The sequence below is a fragment of the Lonchura striata genome, chromosome Z (genome assembly GCF_050655825.1).
Source record: "Lonchura striata isolate lonStrDom1 chromosome Z, ASM5065582v1, whole genome shotgun sequence".
In the NCBI taxonomy this organism is placed as follows: domain Eukaryota; kingdom Metazoa; phylum Chordata; class Aves; order Passeriformes; family Estrildidae; genus Lonchura; species Lonchura striata.
Genome location: NC_140740.1, coordinates 62,043,586 through 62,060,437, shown reverse-complemented (window position 1 = coordinate 62,060,437; position 16,852 = coordinate 62,043,586). Strand labels below are relative to the sequence as shown.

Here is a 16,852-nt window from a genome sequence, read left to right as displayed (position 1 = left end):
TGTACAAGCAAACCGTATTTTATATAACATATACACAATATTTTACATCTTAATATATCAGTAATATATCATTACGTACAACTTTTACTATATATTACATGTACTGTTCTGTGTATGTTACATATATATTTAGTGTTTATACTTCTATGTAAAAATACGGATCTTCAGGGCATTTATATGTATAAAGAATGTGTATTCCAGGGCTCATTTAAGAACAATTTATGTCTCAAACACTGCATAGCAAAAAAAATACCAAATAGAACTGAATCAGATGACCATGTTTTTAAGGGTCTTTGTATTAATTATGTTATTTACCTTGTTTTTAACTTAGATAAAGACTTTTTGGCTTTTTTTTCATTTCTTAGGCTAAATTCTGAAGAAATAAGGGATAAACAGCAAAGCTGAAAGGAACCAGGAGAAAAGGACTGCCACAATGGAAGAGCCAGACAAGCCTTTGTAAAAAAACAGATGCCACAGGACATGAAGGGTATAGTCAGAGTCACCACAGAAAAAATTATCCTTACTTGGGAAAACATGTCTCCACCAAAGGACTTCCCAGACTCTAAAAGGAAGTAACGAATTCAGAACCACAGTCTAAAAGTGGCAGAAAATTACCTTAAAATCTCTTGGTCCAGAAAGACAAACGTTTTCTGAAACCATTCATGTTCCTCCATCACTGCCACTGTAAGTCAGTTCAAGAGCAAAGCTTTTCTTTAATTTTAGACAAGTACATATTGCCTCCTCTGAAGGCTCAGATGTGAGCCTGAAGTCTCTGGAATGAAGCTGTCAGCACACACGGCTTCTGCTCTGCAGAAACTGCCAGCACATTTCATTTCTGCGGCAATCATAAATTCCTGCTATTACTCACCTTCTAACCTTAAATCTAGTATTTGCCTTTTTAGCTACTGTTAGCATACCACCACCATCCAACAACATTTCAGAAGCATGCTCCTACTGCACAGTTGCCAAAAACAACTAGTTCAAGCATGCACCAATTTGGAAATGACTTACAGATATTACTCTAGAGAGTTTTATTACTGACACATGATTATCTTAAAGAGTATTTATTTTCCTTCCAGGCTCTTTTAGTCTCCAGAAATTTAACTCTTGCTGAACATGACAGCAATTAAGTAGCAAGGCTTTCTGTAAATTAAAATCCAGAAGTTAAATAGAGGATTTGAAATTATACTCACTATCTCAGCTACCACTAACTACAAAAACATTTCAGAGACACCAATAAATTAAATATATGACAGTCATAAGAAAAGCAGTGCACCAATCTTTATTTAGTGTTCCAAGCCAAGACCAGAAGCTTGTATGCTTTTTCTACATAACATAACTTCAACACAACAAACAACAATTACTTCTGAACATGCCCTTAAACACTTTTGCCAATTCTTGCTTTTACTTTCTCACTACTGCTGCTTATAAGTACTCAATCTGAAGAGCCAGCTAGCCAACGCCTTTATAAATAGCATGAGATACTGTTTCAGGTAGTTGAGTATTATTTTCAGGCAATTAAATGCTATACAAGATAGCGACCTTGGTAGTTCAGCAAGTACTTTAAAACACTTAAAAAGAATGCAGTTACTAGCTAGCAGAAATTCTGCAATTGAAACAAACTCTCATGCATATTGAAGAGTTACTGTGGAAAAATACTGCAGAAAACTGTGGAAAAACCACATCTTTGTTCTGCCTTTACTATTTCCTAAAGTTATCCTAACTGCCTATGCTAGCCTCTCTCTATGCAAGAGTAAGGCAAGCAAGCTTCTTGTCTAGTCCTCCCACAGTCCCTATCTCTGTCCTGCTCTTCTTTCATGAAAAACACAGCAAGCAGGCTGCTGTTTTGTTGTAGAATTCCAATGTTTAATATTTTCATACTTGCAAATATTAAACATTGTGTCCCCTATTCTTCCTCTACCTGCATATTCCTCTGCACTCTCCTACACTCAAGAGACCCCATTATTGACAATGGCACCTAGTTAGAGGTATATTTTGCCTGTGCAGTCCACATCACTCCCATCCATGCAGTGATGATTAATTCACCTCAGTTTGTGTTCTCAAAATCTGTATGGTTCATTCTTTGCACCACTTTTACTGCAAAGCAGTCCAACCTGCTGCTCTGCATTGTTCAACATACTAACTCCCAACAACTTCCTCTACTCCTACTCATGCTGGGATGGGACAGCTCCATGAACATAACCATCCACCATCCTTACTCACCTAAATTCTTTACATTTCTTTTCTCCTCACACGCAGTCCAAGCTGAATTTTTTGTTTGTCTACGCCAACCAATACAGCTCTCCCACCGAACTCCTTCCTTCTCCCAACATATCATATTTCCAACTACTTTCCAGACAAGTACTTAAGGTTACATCACATCTCACCCTACTGACTCTTCGTCTACTCCAATTCCCCAATATATCTCACTAAGTATGAAAGCAAAGCAGACATTTGTAAAAGAGAAATATTATGTACATCTCTTAATTTTGTCTTATTTTACTTAATAACTTCATTTTTATGACTATTATCCACTTTAACACTATCTTCAAAGTAGGTAAGCTATTCTGCTTATACACTTGAATCAAGAGGTGAGTCGAATCACTTTCTAGAGGAAGTAATACTTTCCTCTAGGATTAAATAACTTACCCTCTGTGGCAATTACATATATGAATACATATGTGTACTGCTCCAACTACATTCCTCAAATTCTTGCTTTCACCTTCACTATTTCAGCATTTGTATCCAACTTCAGCCACTTGTATTTCACCAAAACCACTTTTTCTAAACCAGTCTAAACAGAATCATTTGGATCCAAGTACACAAAATGAATCAACTCTTCAATATCAAATCCTTCTATCTAACCCTCCCTGAAACCACGTTCCAATGAGACTTTTTTTTTTTTAATATTGTCACACACACATTTTGCCACTAAACTTATTTCACCTCTGCTGAAAAGCAGACCAGTTTTGAGATCTACAGCATTCAAAATGTACACACTATATCCCCAACACCAACTCAGTAAAAAGGAATCTTGCAAGAGGCATCAACTCACATTTGGTACCTCAGATGTTAACTCATAAGAATCTGCCTTCTCTCTGCACTCACATTTGCATCTGCCTATCTTCAGGTTTTAGCACTAGTTAACAATATTTTTGTTCAACTGTCATATTTTCACTCCTTTCCTGAAAGCTCTTAGGCTTCACAAATTTGCAACTGCACGCTCAGTCTTACCTTTGACTTGTAGTTTAGATACTAGATAATTGATGAGAGCCACCTGAAGTTATTTTGTTTTTCTTTTTGGGCAAGATCCAAGGTGAAGCTTTTTCCATCCATCCCACATGAAGTTTTGCAAGACAAGGGAGGTCTGGCCTGCACCTCAATTGCATTTAACTTTTGGATGCAATTTTGCCCTCTCCATAATGACTGAGAATACCTTCTTCTGCAGAAAATTTTCTCATTAAGACACTACCTTCCTTATTTAGATACTACCTTCCTCTATATTGCTATTTCAAGATTTGTAATTTCCCATCAGTCCACAGAGACTGGGTGTGTGGGGGTGGGGTGTCAAGAGGAAACCAAGTTTAACACCGCTCTTTCATATTTTACACATCTTCTCCCAGATTTTCTCTTTTGAGTAGGTCAAGCTACCAATACATATCAATACCACTTCCATATTTTTCTCCAAACTCAGCACTAACAGCAAAAATCTGGCCATTGTTTGGGGACTGGTATTTTGAAAACACTCACTATCATGCTGACAAGTACCTTCCTCCCTTGCTATCTACTTTAAACTGGTAAACTAAGTTGGGAGCCTTTGCATTCTAAAAGTGACTACCATGAATCCTAGGATAAAACTAATGTTTCTATGTGTTCTAGAATATGAAGAATAACCCAGGATGTTGTTACACAATAGAGCTCCTATTGCCAGAGTTCAGTAATTTAGACTTGCAGTTATGGAGTTTATGTCAAAAGTGAGGAGAGTGTCTTGTGCTCACTAGATCTCATATTATTTAATTTAAAAGAACTAGGCAATTTCCCCTCCCTCAGCACATAATGCAGATCATGCCTGAGAAGGATCTCAAGTAATGCTACAGCTGCTTAGCTCTTCCCTTGTACTAAATTCTGCATTCACTTCTGCTCTAGTCTGTATTTCTATTTTATAATGAAACATACAGCCTAGTTATTTATAGGTTTTCTAAGGATTAACTACACACTCATAAGAATAAACCCTCAAGAGGTTAACCTCATCCTCTTAAGCTTCACACACTACAATCCCAGAGATAGCTGGCAACCACAGCCAAGAGAGAAAAAATAATCCCAAATCTTGCTAATCCCTTAGCCAATCATCTCATGCAACAGTGGAGAGGCCTCTTGGAGGCCAACAACTCAATCTGTCTCAGGAGAACTGTCAGTCAAAAAGATACATATTTCACTAAATCATTAGCAACCCACCTCAACAGAAAAAATAAGCCATACCTGGCTTCTCAATGGTATGCTGAAATCATGCATCAAAAATACAGTGCTAGAGAAAGTTGCCTGCTTGCTGTTTGTATTTCTCATTCAGATATTTGCATATAAAACTAATTTATTGATTGGAAAGTAAATCTAATCTTCCACTGTTCAAACCCAGACATACCAATTTAACTGTTACTTATACTACCTAACATAAACCTATTCTTTTCTAGACATATCTCAAGGAAACAACCCCACAAAAAAACCAGCAAATAACAAAACAAAACACAAAAAAACCCAAACCACCCACAAAAAAGCCAAAACAAGTCTTCAAGTTACACCAAAATAGTCTACCTAATTCTTTCATACCATGATCTAGATTCCTCCTTAACTGAACAAGTTAAGCTCCATCAAGGCCAAGGAAATAAGGGCACTTAACCTTTTAGTTAGGGTTTCTGCTTTGTTCATTATTTATCTACCAAAACTGCTACTTCATCCTAGCCTATTATAATAAATATTAAATGGTGCTATTAAAAAAAAAAAAAATGAAAAGAGATTGTTTAGCCACACTGCTAACCCGTGGCTGATAGTAAAAGGCTTCAAGAACACGTAGGATGAATCTAAGGCCAGGAGTATGACTTAATAATCAAATATCATCCAGGGTTTTTTCCTGAAGTAAGGATTTTTAATCAACAGAGAGGATTAGCATTGCTTGCAAGCTCACTGAGTCCAACTATATTATTTTCTTTTTAAAAAGTGTCAATTTATTCATTCTGTTTTGAACATGTTTAATATACACCTATTCCAAAGCCTGGCTTTTGATTTTGTAGTCAAATTCTCTGAAAAATCCTGGTCCTGTGAGACTATAAATCCCCATCCTCATAGTCTGTCCTTTAATGGGCTTCCCTGTTTTCAACTGGAAATAAAAAGTATAAAATATAGTTCAAAATAATTTTGTATTTCAAAACATTTTTCCCAGTAATTTAAAAGCCTTTCTTCTCTTCCAGAATTCACAAATTGCACAGGAATAACATGAATATCTCTAACTAAAGGAAGCCAATTGGAAAACTCTTGAATCATCTGGTTTCAGGAAACAATGGCCTTTAAGGACAGAAAGGAAGAGGCGGGAAAAAGACAAATCCTGGCAAAAATACCATATTTTCTCAAGAGAAACCAGGCAAGTTAGTACCAGCTAGCAAAATTAAACTTCCCTCCTATCCTCAAGAATTATCATACGCATGCATTTTAGGTAGTGTGACACCAGAAGCCCCTCGATTGCATCTTCTACTGTTACAGATTGGTCCAGCCTATTTGAATCCTGAAAAGAAGTTTGATGATCTTTCATGCCCATAATAGGTGTCTAAACCGTTAAATTACTATTATCTTTTCTTATCTTGAAAGCCACTGCACTTTAGCAGCATGGCCCTTCCATTGTTCTTTACACTAAGTTGGGCCCCTGAACAATACTGACAGCTGCTATCAAACTGTGCCGTGCTCACCCTCCGTGCAGCTGCCGCTTGTAGGAACAGACAGGCATCTGACGTGTCCTCCCCTCTGGGGAAAGGGCTTGACACCCTGAGTGCTCAGCGAGGGGGAGCAAAGGTACACTGAATTGTCAGCCTGATTTTATGCTATTCAGATTTTCCAGGACATACACCGTCCCTTTCAAACAAAACCAAGCATATGTCAGAGCATGAAACTTACTGTGCGGCACAAGGTAACTACTGATTAATAAGACTGTAAAAGATCAGTGGGATATACATCTAATTTTGACACTATGTAAATGCATGCATCTACATTCTCAAACAAATTTTGTGCCCAACATGTTAATTTCCTCACTCACAGTTTTGGATTGGTATAACATCATTCAGGAGTCTTTCATAAGACACAGGAAAGTACTTCTTCAGGTAAATCTTAGATGATTATAAAACAAAAATGTTAGAGCCTACTATTCATGCTTCCAAAGAGCTTCCCTCCCTGCTCCCCCAAAAACCCTGAAGTTCTTAATTGCATATGCTACTTGTAGATCCTATGGCTTTTAAGCTGTATTGTGTAGACATTAAAAACAAGTACATGACATGCTTGAGATAGCAAAATTTAGTTTGTCTAAGTAGCACTATTTTAAGGCAAGAAAGAAGCTTTAAAATGTTTTAACGTTTCCTTTTACTGCATAAACTCTTCTTTAAAACCAGTTCAGAAAAAAAGGGTTTTCCATTCCATTTTCATCCTTAAGAAGCAATTTGTTTTAAAAAATGTAAGAAAGTATGGCTCTCTAATCTTTGCTAATCAAATACCACAAATGTACATGTGGTATTTCAAAGATCAAATCAGGTATTCATAAACTAATTCATTACACAAGTAAAGCAAAGAGGAGATTCTGACAAATACAGATGTAATTGTGTGGGTTTCTAAGATGTGATTAGCAAATCAACTAAGTAACAGTCAAAATTTGATACGAAGGAAAAACAGCACAGATTTGAAGGGGGGGTATGTTTATGCAAAGCTAATCTGTCAAGTGTAATAAAGCAGCTTGAATAAAATTTAAGCTGAAAATCCACTGAAGCTCCCCATTTCAGGGAGGAAAAGCTATTAAAAGGAAATGAAGGTCACCCTCCCAGTTTATTTCACCTAATTGACTGCCAATAGCTTACCACAGGCAAACCGACTGCAGATCTGCAATTGAGAAACTGATGAAAGGAGCATTTTCAAGCTGAGGCTCATTCTTTTAATCCTCCCTCTCTCCTATTTTTTTTTTCCATCTCCAGTTGGGATGTAATTTTAAGCACAGATGGATTAACTGGTTCCATTGTCTGTAGACGTCATTGGACTATGGCACTGTTAATCCGTACAGCAGCATGTCTAATTATCATTACAAAGTGTCTGAGGGAACTATAAAGACCAGCAGGGCATCTTCTCACAAGCAATTAACATAAATTGATAAATGAGTAATTTGAATCCACTCAAGGCGCTCACATAAGAATAAAATCAGAAAGGACAGGTTCTTGTTTCGGCTACTTCTTTCACTTAGTCAGAAGGGCAGAAAACATGAGAAATATTCCAGACTTAGTGGCAGGGGAAATGAACTCATACAGTGGAAGGAATGTATGGTTCAAAAAGTTCATTAATACAAAGCAAATGACTTGTGATTGACAACCAGTCACAAGCAAGTGGTATTAACTTTTTTAGCATATTTAAAAGCACATTCTTGGTGAAAGGCTATTAGAACACTGTGTCAGACAATTAATACTACTTCAAAAGCAAGTGAAGTTTCTATTCAGTAGCTTGCTAATTTAAAATTCATGAAAGATTCACAAGAAAGGAAAAGAAAGAAGAATGAATAGTTGTATAAGCTCCAAGAACTCAAGTGTCACAAAAAGCATGAGGTAAAAGTATCTAGCTCAACTGACATAAAATACCCATAAATAAACAAGCAACTCTCCTAAAACTATATTTCTTGCAGGAAAAGTTTAATTACATGCAGCACCACCGGCCAAAATTATATTCTGACAAAGTAAACTACTACCTTTATCTCTGCTAAAATCTGTGTGAAGTAAAAACACTTTAGCAACACTGGGCATCAAAACAGTGCTAGATATCAAAACATTAAGTTTATTTTAAAACTAGCAAAGCAGTAAGATATGAAAGCAAGTTATACACACTGTAGGAGGTAGACCTGGAAGGCCACGTACCCCGATGATGGCATTCAATTCAGCCATGGTCACTTGTTTGGCACGTTCTACAGCTTGGGCCACTTGTTGCTGATGCTGTTGAAAGAAGAAAGGGTATAAGGAGGAATTTGTGTTAAGGTATTAGCACACCATATCAAATCAGGATCACAAATACTTGAATAACCAGTTTGTCTGCAGAAGCCCACACTACCCATTGCAAGACATCTCATGCAGGTAAAAGGTAACAATGCCCTTGTTTTCACCTGTTCAAAAGGAAAGAAGAGACCTGAAGGCAGCCAGCTTATCTCTTCCCCTAGGTTCCTTCATTATTAGTTGTGCGGCAAATGAATAATCATTTTTAATTGAACCGACAGGACAACGTCCACTTTACATTAGTTTCAATTCTAACATTTTTAGACTCTGTGCCCCCATAGCAAAACCAACTGAAATTTCAAATAAGGAAAACTGACCACTGAAACCAAGAATTTTAAATACTCTTTGTACAAATGTAGAGTTTGAAAACAACAAGCTTCAAAATGTAAAAGCAGCTGCCCACAACATGTTAAAAATCAGTCATTCAGACTATGTAGGTCTACAGACTTTAATAGTGTTTCGCATATGAGCCAAACACTCACTTTTGATATAAATTATGTAGAGAATATAAGCATGCTTATTTCACTAGATCTACACTTGACAACTGAATATCTAATAAACAATCACCATTATTAGAAACAAACGTATTTTTTTTATTGCTACTAATTTTACAGACTCCCACTCTTCTCAGGCAATGAATGAGGCTGAGCCATTGTCACTAGTTTGAACTCAGATTTGTAAGATCAAATTAGCAGGGGGTTTGCACACTTCAGCTATAACAGATGTTCCTTACACTTGTGTATTGTGATAAAATTAACATCTTAAAACTAGCTAATTTGCAAACAGAAAAACAACATAATCACAATTTAACAGCTGAACAGTTTTACTTACTTCCTGAGACAAAAATGGGATGACTTGTGCACAAATTGTATTCAATCTCTTCGCGATTTCTGTCTACAGAGTAAAAGTATTTTGATTAAAAACTGAATTTTAGGGAGTTTGACATATTAACTAGTATACAGGATTATATTAACTTCAGACAGTGAAGAAAGTAACAAAATATTACCCATTTTTCATACTACTGCAAATATAAATACTTAATATACAAGCCCAGAAACGGAAAGAGATTTTGTTAGCTACTCTAGGACATCTGCCATGTCTAAAGCACCTAATCTGTACACACATTTAGGCACAAATCTGGTCCTTGTATATAGTTCATTAATAAGCAGAGCATTTTTTAAATCCATTAACTCCAAGATAAAGCCTTTTAAAAGGTAGATTTATTATTAAATTATCAAGCAGTGTAACATGAAGGTGGCAGGAGTAGAAGAAAAATGCGTCTTTCATGATCAATTTTATCTGCCTGTTAGAAGGTAAAACGACGGAAATGTACCATTGGGAATACAAAAGAAACACTAAAACAGAAGTGATGAAGAATGGAGATAAAAAGTACAGACTTCTAAAATCCCTATTGAAAGAGAATTAAAATAATGCAAACAAGAAAAAAAAAAGATCAGAAAATGTGATAGTCTATAACAGCAAATTTGTGAAACCATGAACAGCAGGAGAATAAAGTTAGGAACCAGTAAAGAACAGAACAATCCTTCAGGGAAATCAACAGAGATTACAGCAGGACAAAGGGTTTGAGTCCCACTTTACAACAGCTTTATATATCTTGTACTTCTGTATCTCCAATTTTGTCACATCAGACCTGGATTCCTGGTGGAGTAAAGGGATCTTTTTCTCTCATTACTCAGTGTTATCCGTGTTTACAGCCTTTCAGATCCATACATCTGCCCATAATTCAGAACCACTATTATAATTAACCCTCAAGCCAACTATACAATCTCCTCAGTCTTCCTTAAAAACAGCAATTTCAGTCGCTGTAGCACAGTTGCACATAACCAGAATCAGCACCTAGACAAGAACATAGCTTATGTAAAAGACACTGAACAGCTCCTATCCATTTCTGTCATACAATCAACCCATAAAGATATTTCTTGGTTAGTTGGGATTTTTTTAATGTTTCAAGACAGAAGAAACAAGCAGTCGATACTGTAAATCATTAGGCCCTCTATGAAATTACACATATTAAGTCTGAGCAAAGATAAACTCACTTAAGTCAGACTAAAACTGTTAACTCTCTGCCAGGCCTTTTCCTGAACCTTCCTACAATTCTGAATTTTTTAAGAAGACATTGTGGTATGTTGATTTGTTACAGTGAGCTCATGGGCACGCTGTGCCCCCTTCCCCAGGACCCTGTGACTCTGATCAGATAACCCTGGACTCCTCTTTCCTGCCCCAACAGAGTTGGTGGAGAGCCAGGGAAGCCCTCCCTGTCCAAAGTCTATATAGACCCCTGACATCTCCTGTTCGTCCTCTTTTGCCCCGCTCTCCACATGGACATCACAGAATAAAGAGAGCAGAACCAACATATTTTGGGGTAAGAGCCTCTTTTAGAAGTCTTTGCCATCTCCTGATATTCCTCCCCTCACAGCCTCGGACCTCTGGGCTAGCCTGATATTCAGGAGGCTGTGAAGGGGGGAACGTCACTGATCTTTATACATCAGTTACATAATAATTGGGATACAAATATCAACCCTCTAGTTTTATGTCTCAGGAGACAGGTGATTTGGGATCTAAGCATAATTAACAAGCTTTAACACCTCCTTCCAAATGTATGACAGACACAGGAAAATATATGATGGCATCTAGACCTGTAAAACACCTCATCTCTCTTGACATGAAGCGCTCCACCTGACCAAAGCCTGGTATTTGACACACCCAAAACTATAGTTTTGCAGAAGCTTCCAAAGAAGTTATGGGATCATTTCTTCCTAGGATTAAAATGGCAATGAAGTGACAGTTGCTTTACAGGAAATCTTTGCCCCTTGCAACAAGGTGAATATACCTCTATTCTCAACTGAAACATCTATTATTTCACAGAGTACCACAGTGGTCTTTTCCATTCTGTCTGGGCCACAACCATAAAACATCTATAATTCCATGTTTAGCTTTTAGTACTTGTACTACATACATAATAGCAAAGTCAATACTTTGAAGTTACCAGCTTAACTATTACTAGTTAGACTTAACTATTACCAAATCTGTTGGTATTTTTCTGTTAAAGGGAAAAAACCCCAAACATACGTACTAATGGGCATTTTTCCACATGCCTAGCATATCTCCCCAGAAAGCAGGGTACATCAGCTGTGGAAAGGTAGTCTGTTGCATAGCAATCTGTTTGTTTAGCTAAGATGTTTAGGATCCAATGACTTAATTGCCCTAGACCAATGGGATTAACTTTGTTTTTCAGGCAGGAATAAATATGAACCATAGCAGGTGACAAGAGGGGACAGAGAAAGAATAAAATAAACTCACTCAGTGTCTACTGCAAAGTTCTTTGGCATGTATGGGCTACACAAAAGTCTCCCTATTCTGAGTTAATATCCTTATTGTTGCTACAAGGAAACAAAATGCAATCCTGTTTTTAGCAGAGCCTGTAAAACATGCAAGTTGTATTATTAGATTTTTCTGCCCCAAATTCAAATATTTGAGGTACACTGTATAACATATCATACATGCCATCAAACAGTATGATAAAAATACAGTATTATGTGCATCAGGTTATAATTGCCTTCCAATGAAGGTCAGTTAAATAATTAATTTATTTTCTAAAAATGAGTATATAATCAACTTCCCCCTTTCCACATCAATCTTCTGTTACTGTCTCAGTATTATCATAAATGCTTTATATCAGAACAGAAAAAAAAAGTGCATTCTTCTTAGTATTAGTTTATCTTTAATAAAGCTGGGTATCGTCGATGACCACATATGAACAGCAACCTTAATTCAACAGCAATGCTAGATAAACTTAAACATACATATCATAAGTTTATCTTGAGATTTCTTGCTATTGTTACAAGTGCCAGTTAAGAGACATCTACACTGAAAACTGAAATTACTATTCCATTAATCATAAAAAGGTCTGCTTCCATTTAGAAGGCAGTTAGTCTAAAAGAGTTTTCACACACACATTTTAAGACTTAAAATTATTTATCTACTATGCAATTTCATGCACCTCCTGTTTGCTGCCCTCTAATATTAAGTAAAAAACATTCATGCACAAACATGTTAAAAAATATTTTTGTTGTCCAGCAATTTGTCAAAGTTTAGTTTTAATACACAATTTGTGTAATTTTATTTATCAAGAGTTGCAAGAGGTTGTTTTCAGAACTGAGAAAAAAGGGACATTTGTTACTTTAAATGTAAATGCAACAGTTCAATGGACAATGCACGTTTGCTTTTTAAGGTGAAATACTCTTGAGTATGCATGTGCGCGTGCCTGTGAGTGTGTACACATTCAATCTGGAAAGCAAAACCCCTTTCTAAAAGAGTCAAGGACAGTTTTGCTAATCAAGACTAGACATCAGTAACTGGTGTCATTAAAGTAAGCCCCCAGACCTGGGGCTCACAAATTTAAAAGTCTTAAAATACAGGTACTCATCTCTTGTTTCTAGAGGCCTTCAAACATAACATAACTATTACCTAACTGCTAATCTTCAGACATTTAAGGAGGTTCTAAGGATGAATAAACAAAGGAAACTCTGCAGAAAGCTGCTCAAACATAGACAAATATGACTAATTGCTCATGTTCTGTGGCTCCTTGGTAAAGCAGGCTACAGAAGCCTGCATCTCTTATGAAAAAGTCCTCTGAGCTCTACGGCAGCTCTTAGCAAAGCATCTGAAGTGCCCTTAATTGTTTGTGTTCTTAATGCAGAGCCTCTTGAATACATTCATTTTTAATAGAGAACTTGAGTGTGAGGCCCATCAAAGAATAACAAAACTACATCATTCACTGGTTCTTGCTGCTGTAATGATTGTCTTTTGATTTATTTGCAAATGACTAGCTATCAGACCCCTGACTGAAGTGCTACCCTCCTTTCTGAAGTATCATTAAAAATTAACATGAAGGAATTCAGCTACATTTTGTAAAATTAAGTTGAGCTGATAGATTTTTTTGTCTTCACTTGTTTAATTTTTCTTTGCCTCTGTTCCATTTAGTTAAGGACTTAAATGTTTTGACCTAACCATTGCCAAACTCAAGTGTTTGTACTTAAGTTTGTCTTGCACACTTGTTAAAGTGAATTCTTAACATAATGACAAAGAACAAAGCAGCCAGACTAGTTACTAAATATAACACTCATTTAAATAAGGCTTTTTATTATGGTCTTAAGCTTGTTTGTAGAATTGAATTCTGTTTTCCTTCTGCATTGTTAGAAAAAATATTGACCTGTTTTCCTTTACGGGGTCTGTTCCAGGTAATTTTACATTTTGATAGCCTGTACTTTCCAAAGTGCCACGTAAAGTATCACACCTAAATTCCTTGAAAAGGACAGATTTTTGCAATGAAATGAAAAGGAAGCATAATAAAAGTATTCAAGTTCTATTTCACAGTATAGCGAACACCCATGTGTATTTTAGCTCTAATGTCAGAAGCCCTAGTTTATGGGAACCAGCAGTTTAACTTCTGAGTGAAGAACACAGACTTTCTCTGATGAGAATTAGTTAATCCCCTTTCAGCTTCAGAGGTTTCAACGGGAGTAATTTTGGGTTTGCTCCAACCACTGTTTACCAATACATATCCCAGTACTAACTTCAGCTTTAAGACAAAAATTTAATCTTACAACACATTAGTTTTAGCAATCATTGTGCTGCAATATCTGCACCATTATTATTGCTAAGACTCATTAAAGCTGTCCAGATTCTATTTTACAAAGCAACGCTTAGCTAAAAATGTTCATTTTATGTTAAGAAATTAAGAAGCTTGTTATTCTTTCTTACACTGAACTTCCAGTATCACAAAGTTAGATCAGATCTAAAGCACTGTTCTATCACCAGTTCTGAAGCATGGATTTATGTATTCTTATTTATTACATTTTTATTTATGCTATTATTTTGATCCAATTTTGAAAATCAAATTTCTAATAAATTCAGAAAAATACAGCTTAGGCACAACATGATTAAAAGTAAAGCAAAAACCACCAATGTTCTGATAATACCAAAGAAGCATGCCCTAATTAATTGCCTTCAAGCCAAATAATCAGAGAATCAGTCTTTAACGCATGGAAAGGAATATACTGTTAAAACACACTCACAAAAGCTTTAGAAGGTAATTCTTAAGCACTCTGCCTCTGCTTACACTTTCAAGACTTAGAAAGCAAAGTACAATACTGAACTCCTCCTGGAAGGACAAAATGGACTTCCTGCCATTTACAGCATGTAACATAGTAATCCACAGGGGAGGAAAGGTCAACGTTGCACTTTTGGTCATTACTGAATCATTTGAGATTATCTGTGGTGGGGATGAGAAGAAAATCGAAGCCTATGAGAACGCTGCAAATGGCTTGACCTTAGCCCAGTTTTCATCTCCATCTGTCTATACGGCATGTGAATAAAAGCCCTCTTTATGGGACATGCTTAACCATTTTTTTTAATCCCTGTTGCAAGCCAGAACTTATTCAAATACCCAAAGACTTGTAAAATACAGTAAGAAACTGTATATTTTAGTCTTGCGCTAAAGTTCAATATCATTTAGTGTTTTAATTTTTCCAACAGAACCATTGAAACAAGCAGCCCACTTAAATGACAAAGCCTTTATTCTTTTTGTGATCAACATCTTCAAAAACAAGAGAAAGCACACACATTCACAGAGCAATTACAGAAAAAAAAACAAAAAACAACTGTATCTTGTTGTGCTTAGCTTTCTGTATTTCACTGCACTTAGTTCTGCATGCTTTATTAGTACTTACTATAACAAGACTCTAACACCTCCAAAAATTAGTTGCCAAGAATTCAGGGGATGAGGGGATGTTGGAATTATAATTAAATCTCAAAACCTAAACACTCAAAAGCTTCAAATGATTAATGCCAGCATTCTGTGAACTTTGCTATTCGTGAGTTATTGAATCCAGGTTGAGCACAGAGATATGCATATATTATGAATGCCCTTTTATTTAAAATTAATACACTACATTCCATTTTGGCAATGGCTGCAAAAGAAAAAAAAATAAAAATAAAGGCAACATGTCATTTAAAAGTTTAGGCCCCCATAGTATATCAATGTCAAACAACAGCATGTCAAGCTAAGATTCAATTCAGGTAAGTGCTACTGCCAAATTTTCTTGTTCCCAGACGTGCTTTAAGATTATTTTATTGCTTAAAATTTAATTTGTTCCAACTTGCGTTTCCATGACAACGTTGGCTAACCCTGCAAATCATTTGGGTAATTGGATATCTTATCTTTCTATTGCTCTCAAATCCAATGATTCTGGAAGAACTGCAGCAGCCAATCAAATTTACAGGCCTCCTGAGTAATAGACTTGCACAAGTAGCCACATCCATCTCCCCTTTTACTGCCGTATTAACCAACCTGTGACAAACTGCGGAAGTTGGCCTTCCAACTGTATTTTAAATTATAAACACTGTCATCACTAATACTCTCACCAACAGGAAGGAATGAGATGGTTTATCCTCAAAAGATACTTGATATTCAATCTGACAAGGAGCAATGGGTAGCATTCATTTCAGCAACAGAAATAATCTCTGTATTTTGGGCATAAACTTCAGTTTAGCATGACATGTAATTAATAAATGCAGTTTTCCTTCTGTCCCACATTTGTATTACTCATTTTAATTGTGAAATCAGTCACCCACAAAATGATATTAAAATCTCACAAGACTGAGTTGAAAAATCTTTAGCAATGCAAAAACCAAAAGACCACTGTACTGCAAGTGGGAGTAGGGAAAGGAAGAAGTAGCAGAAATATTAACAGAATAAAAATTCAAAATTATAAAGCCACAGAATGCCACATAGTTTCCAAAGCTAAATTAGAGTTTTAATTCAGTACCTAAACTACTTTCATCTGAATCCCTTTAGATGTTAATTTAAATTACAGAAAGGTCACATTAATTTAAGCATAAGTTATATAATAACTTAAGTTTATAATAATGATGCATAAGGCAACAGCTACACTTGCCAAATATCTACTACAGATTTGGATCCCATTCAATATATTTCAGATGTCTAATTTCAATGCTTTATAAAAATAGAGAGAGACTGTGTGTAACTCTCAATGAACCACTGTACACAACTGCCCATCCCATTTACAGCTGTAAATCCTGCTGAAACAAAGCCAACTGGCAACAAAGAATCTGTTGTCAGGATGTCAAAGTGCTCCTTTCACATATCTTCACTATGTCAAGACTCTTCTTAAACTTGGCTAAAGAGGGCAGTTACTACATTTCTCCTTTAATCTAACTTCAGCCCATCTTGCTTAAGCACTCACAACTACAAAAGGTGTGTTTATCTAAATTTTAGTTCCATTGTTTAGTTTCCAAGCCTAAGCCAACCTTAAACACACACAGAAGTATTTAAATATCTTAAGTGAGCACACAGCTTTGTTTTACTTTCAAGCTGTTTTCCAGGACACAGAGTTCCCACTTTTATGTATATTCCAAGAGATGCTGAGAGAATCAAAGGCTGACTCCAATCCAGAAGAGGTCTTTGCCACCTTTGCCTCTAGGGACACAATTTCTTTGAACCATATTGCAGACATCTAGAGACCTGCCAAACA

At 36.2% G+C, this 16,852-nt stretch overlaps 1 protein-coding gene across 19 annotated transcripts in view; it reads right to left on the bottom strand.

Moving 5' to 3' along the window:
* Positions 1-16,852, bottom strand: part of LOC110478036 (TLE family member 1, transcriptional corepressor) — a 136,731-nt gene that overhangs the window by 105,533 nt on the left and 14,346 nt on the right. For 16 of the 19 annotated variants that reach the window (XR_014951026.1, XR_014951027.1, XR_014951019.1 and 13 more), the window contains exons 5-6: positions 9,108-9,170; positions 8,115-8,219 (exon numbers count right to left, since the gene is read on the bottom strand). The exons of 1 other annotated variant lie outside the window; for it this stretch is intronic. Coding sequence is in view for 9 of the 18 variants with exons in the window: in XM_085565975.1 (XP_085422101.1) it covers positions 8,115-8,219; positions 9,108-9,170 (168 nt within the window). In the remaining 9 variants the exon portion in view is untranslated. The remainder of the gene's footprint in view (positions 1-8,114; positions 8,220-9,107; positions 9,171-16,852) is intronic. 2 more of the 19 variants (XM_021544352.4, XM_021544353.4) reach the window with 1 other exon arrangement.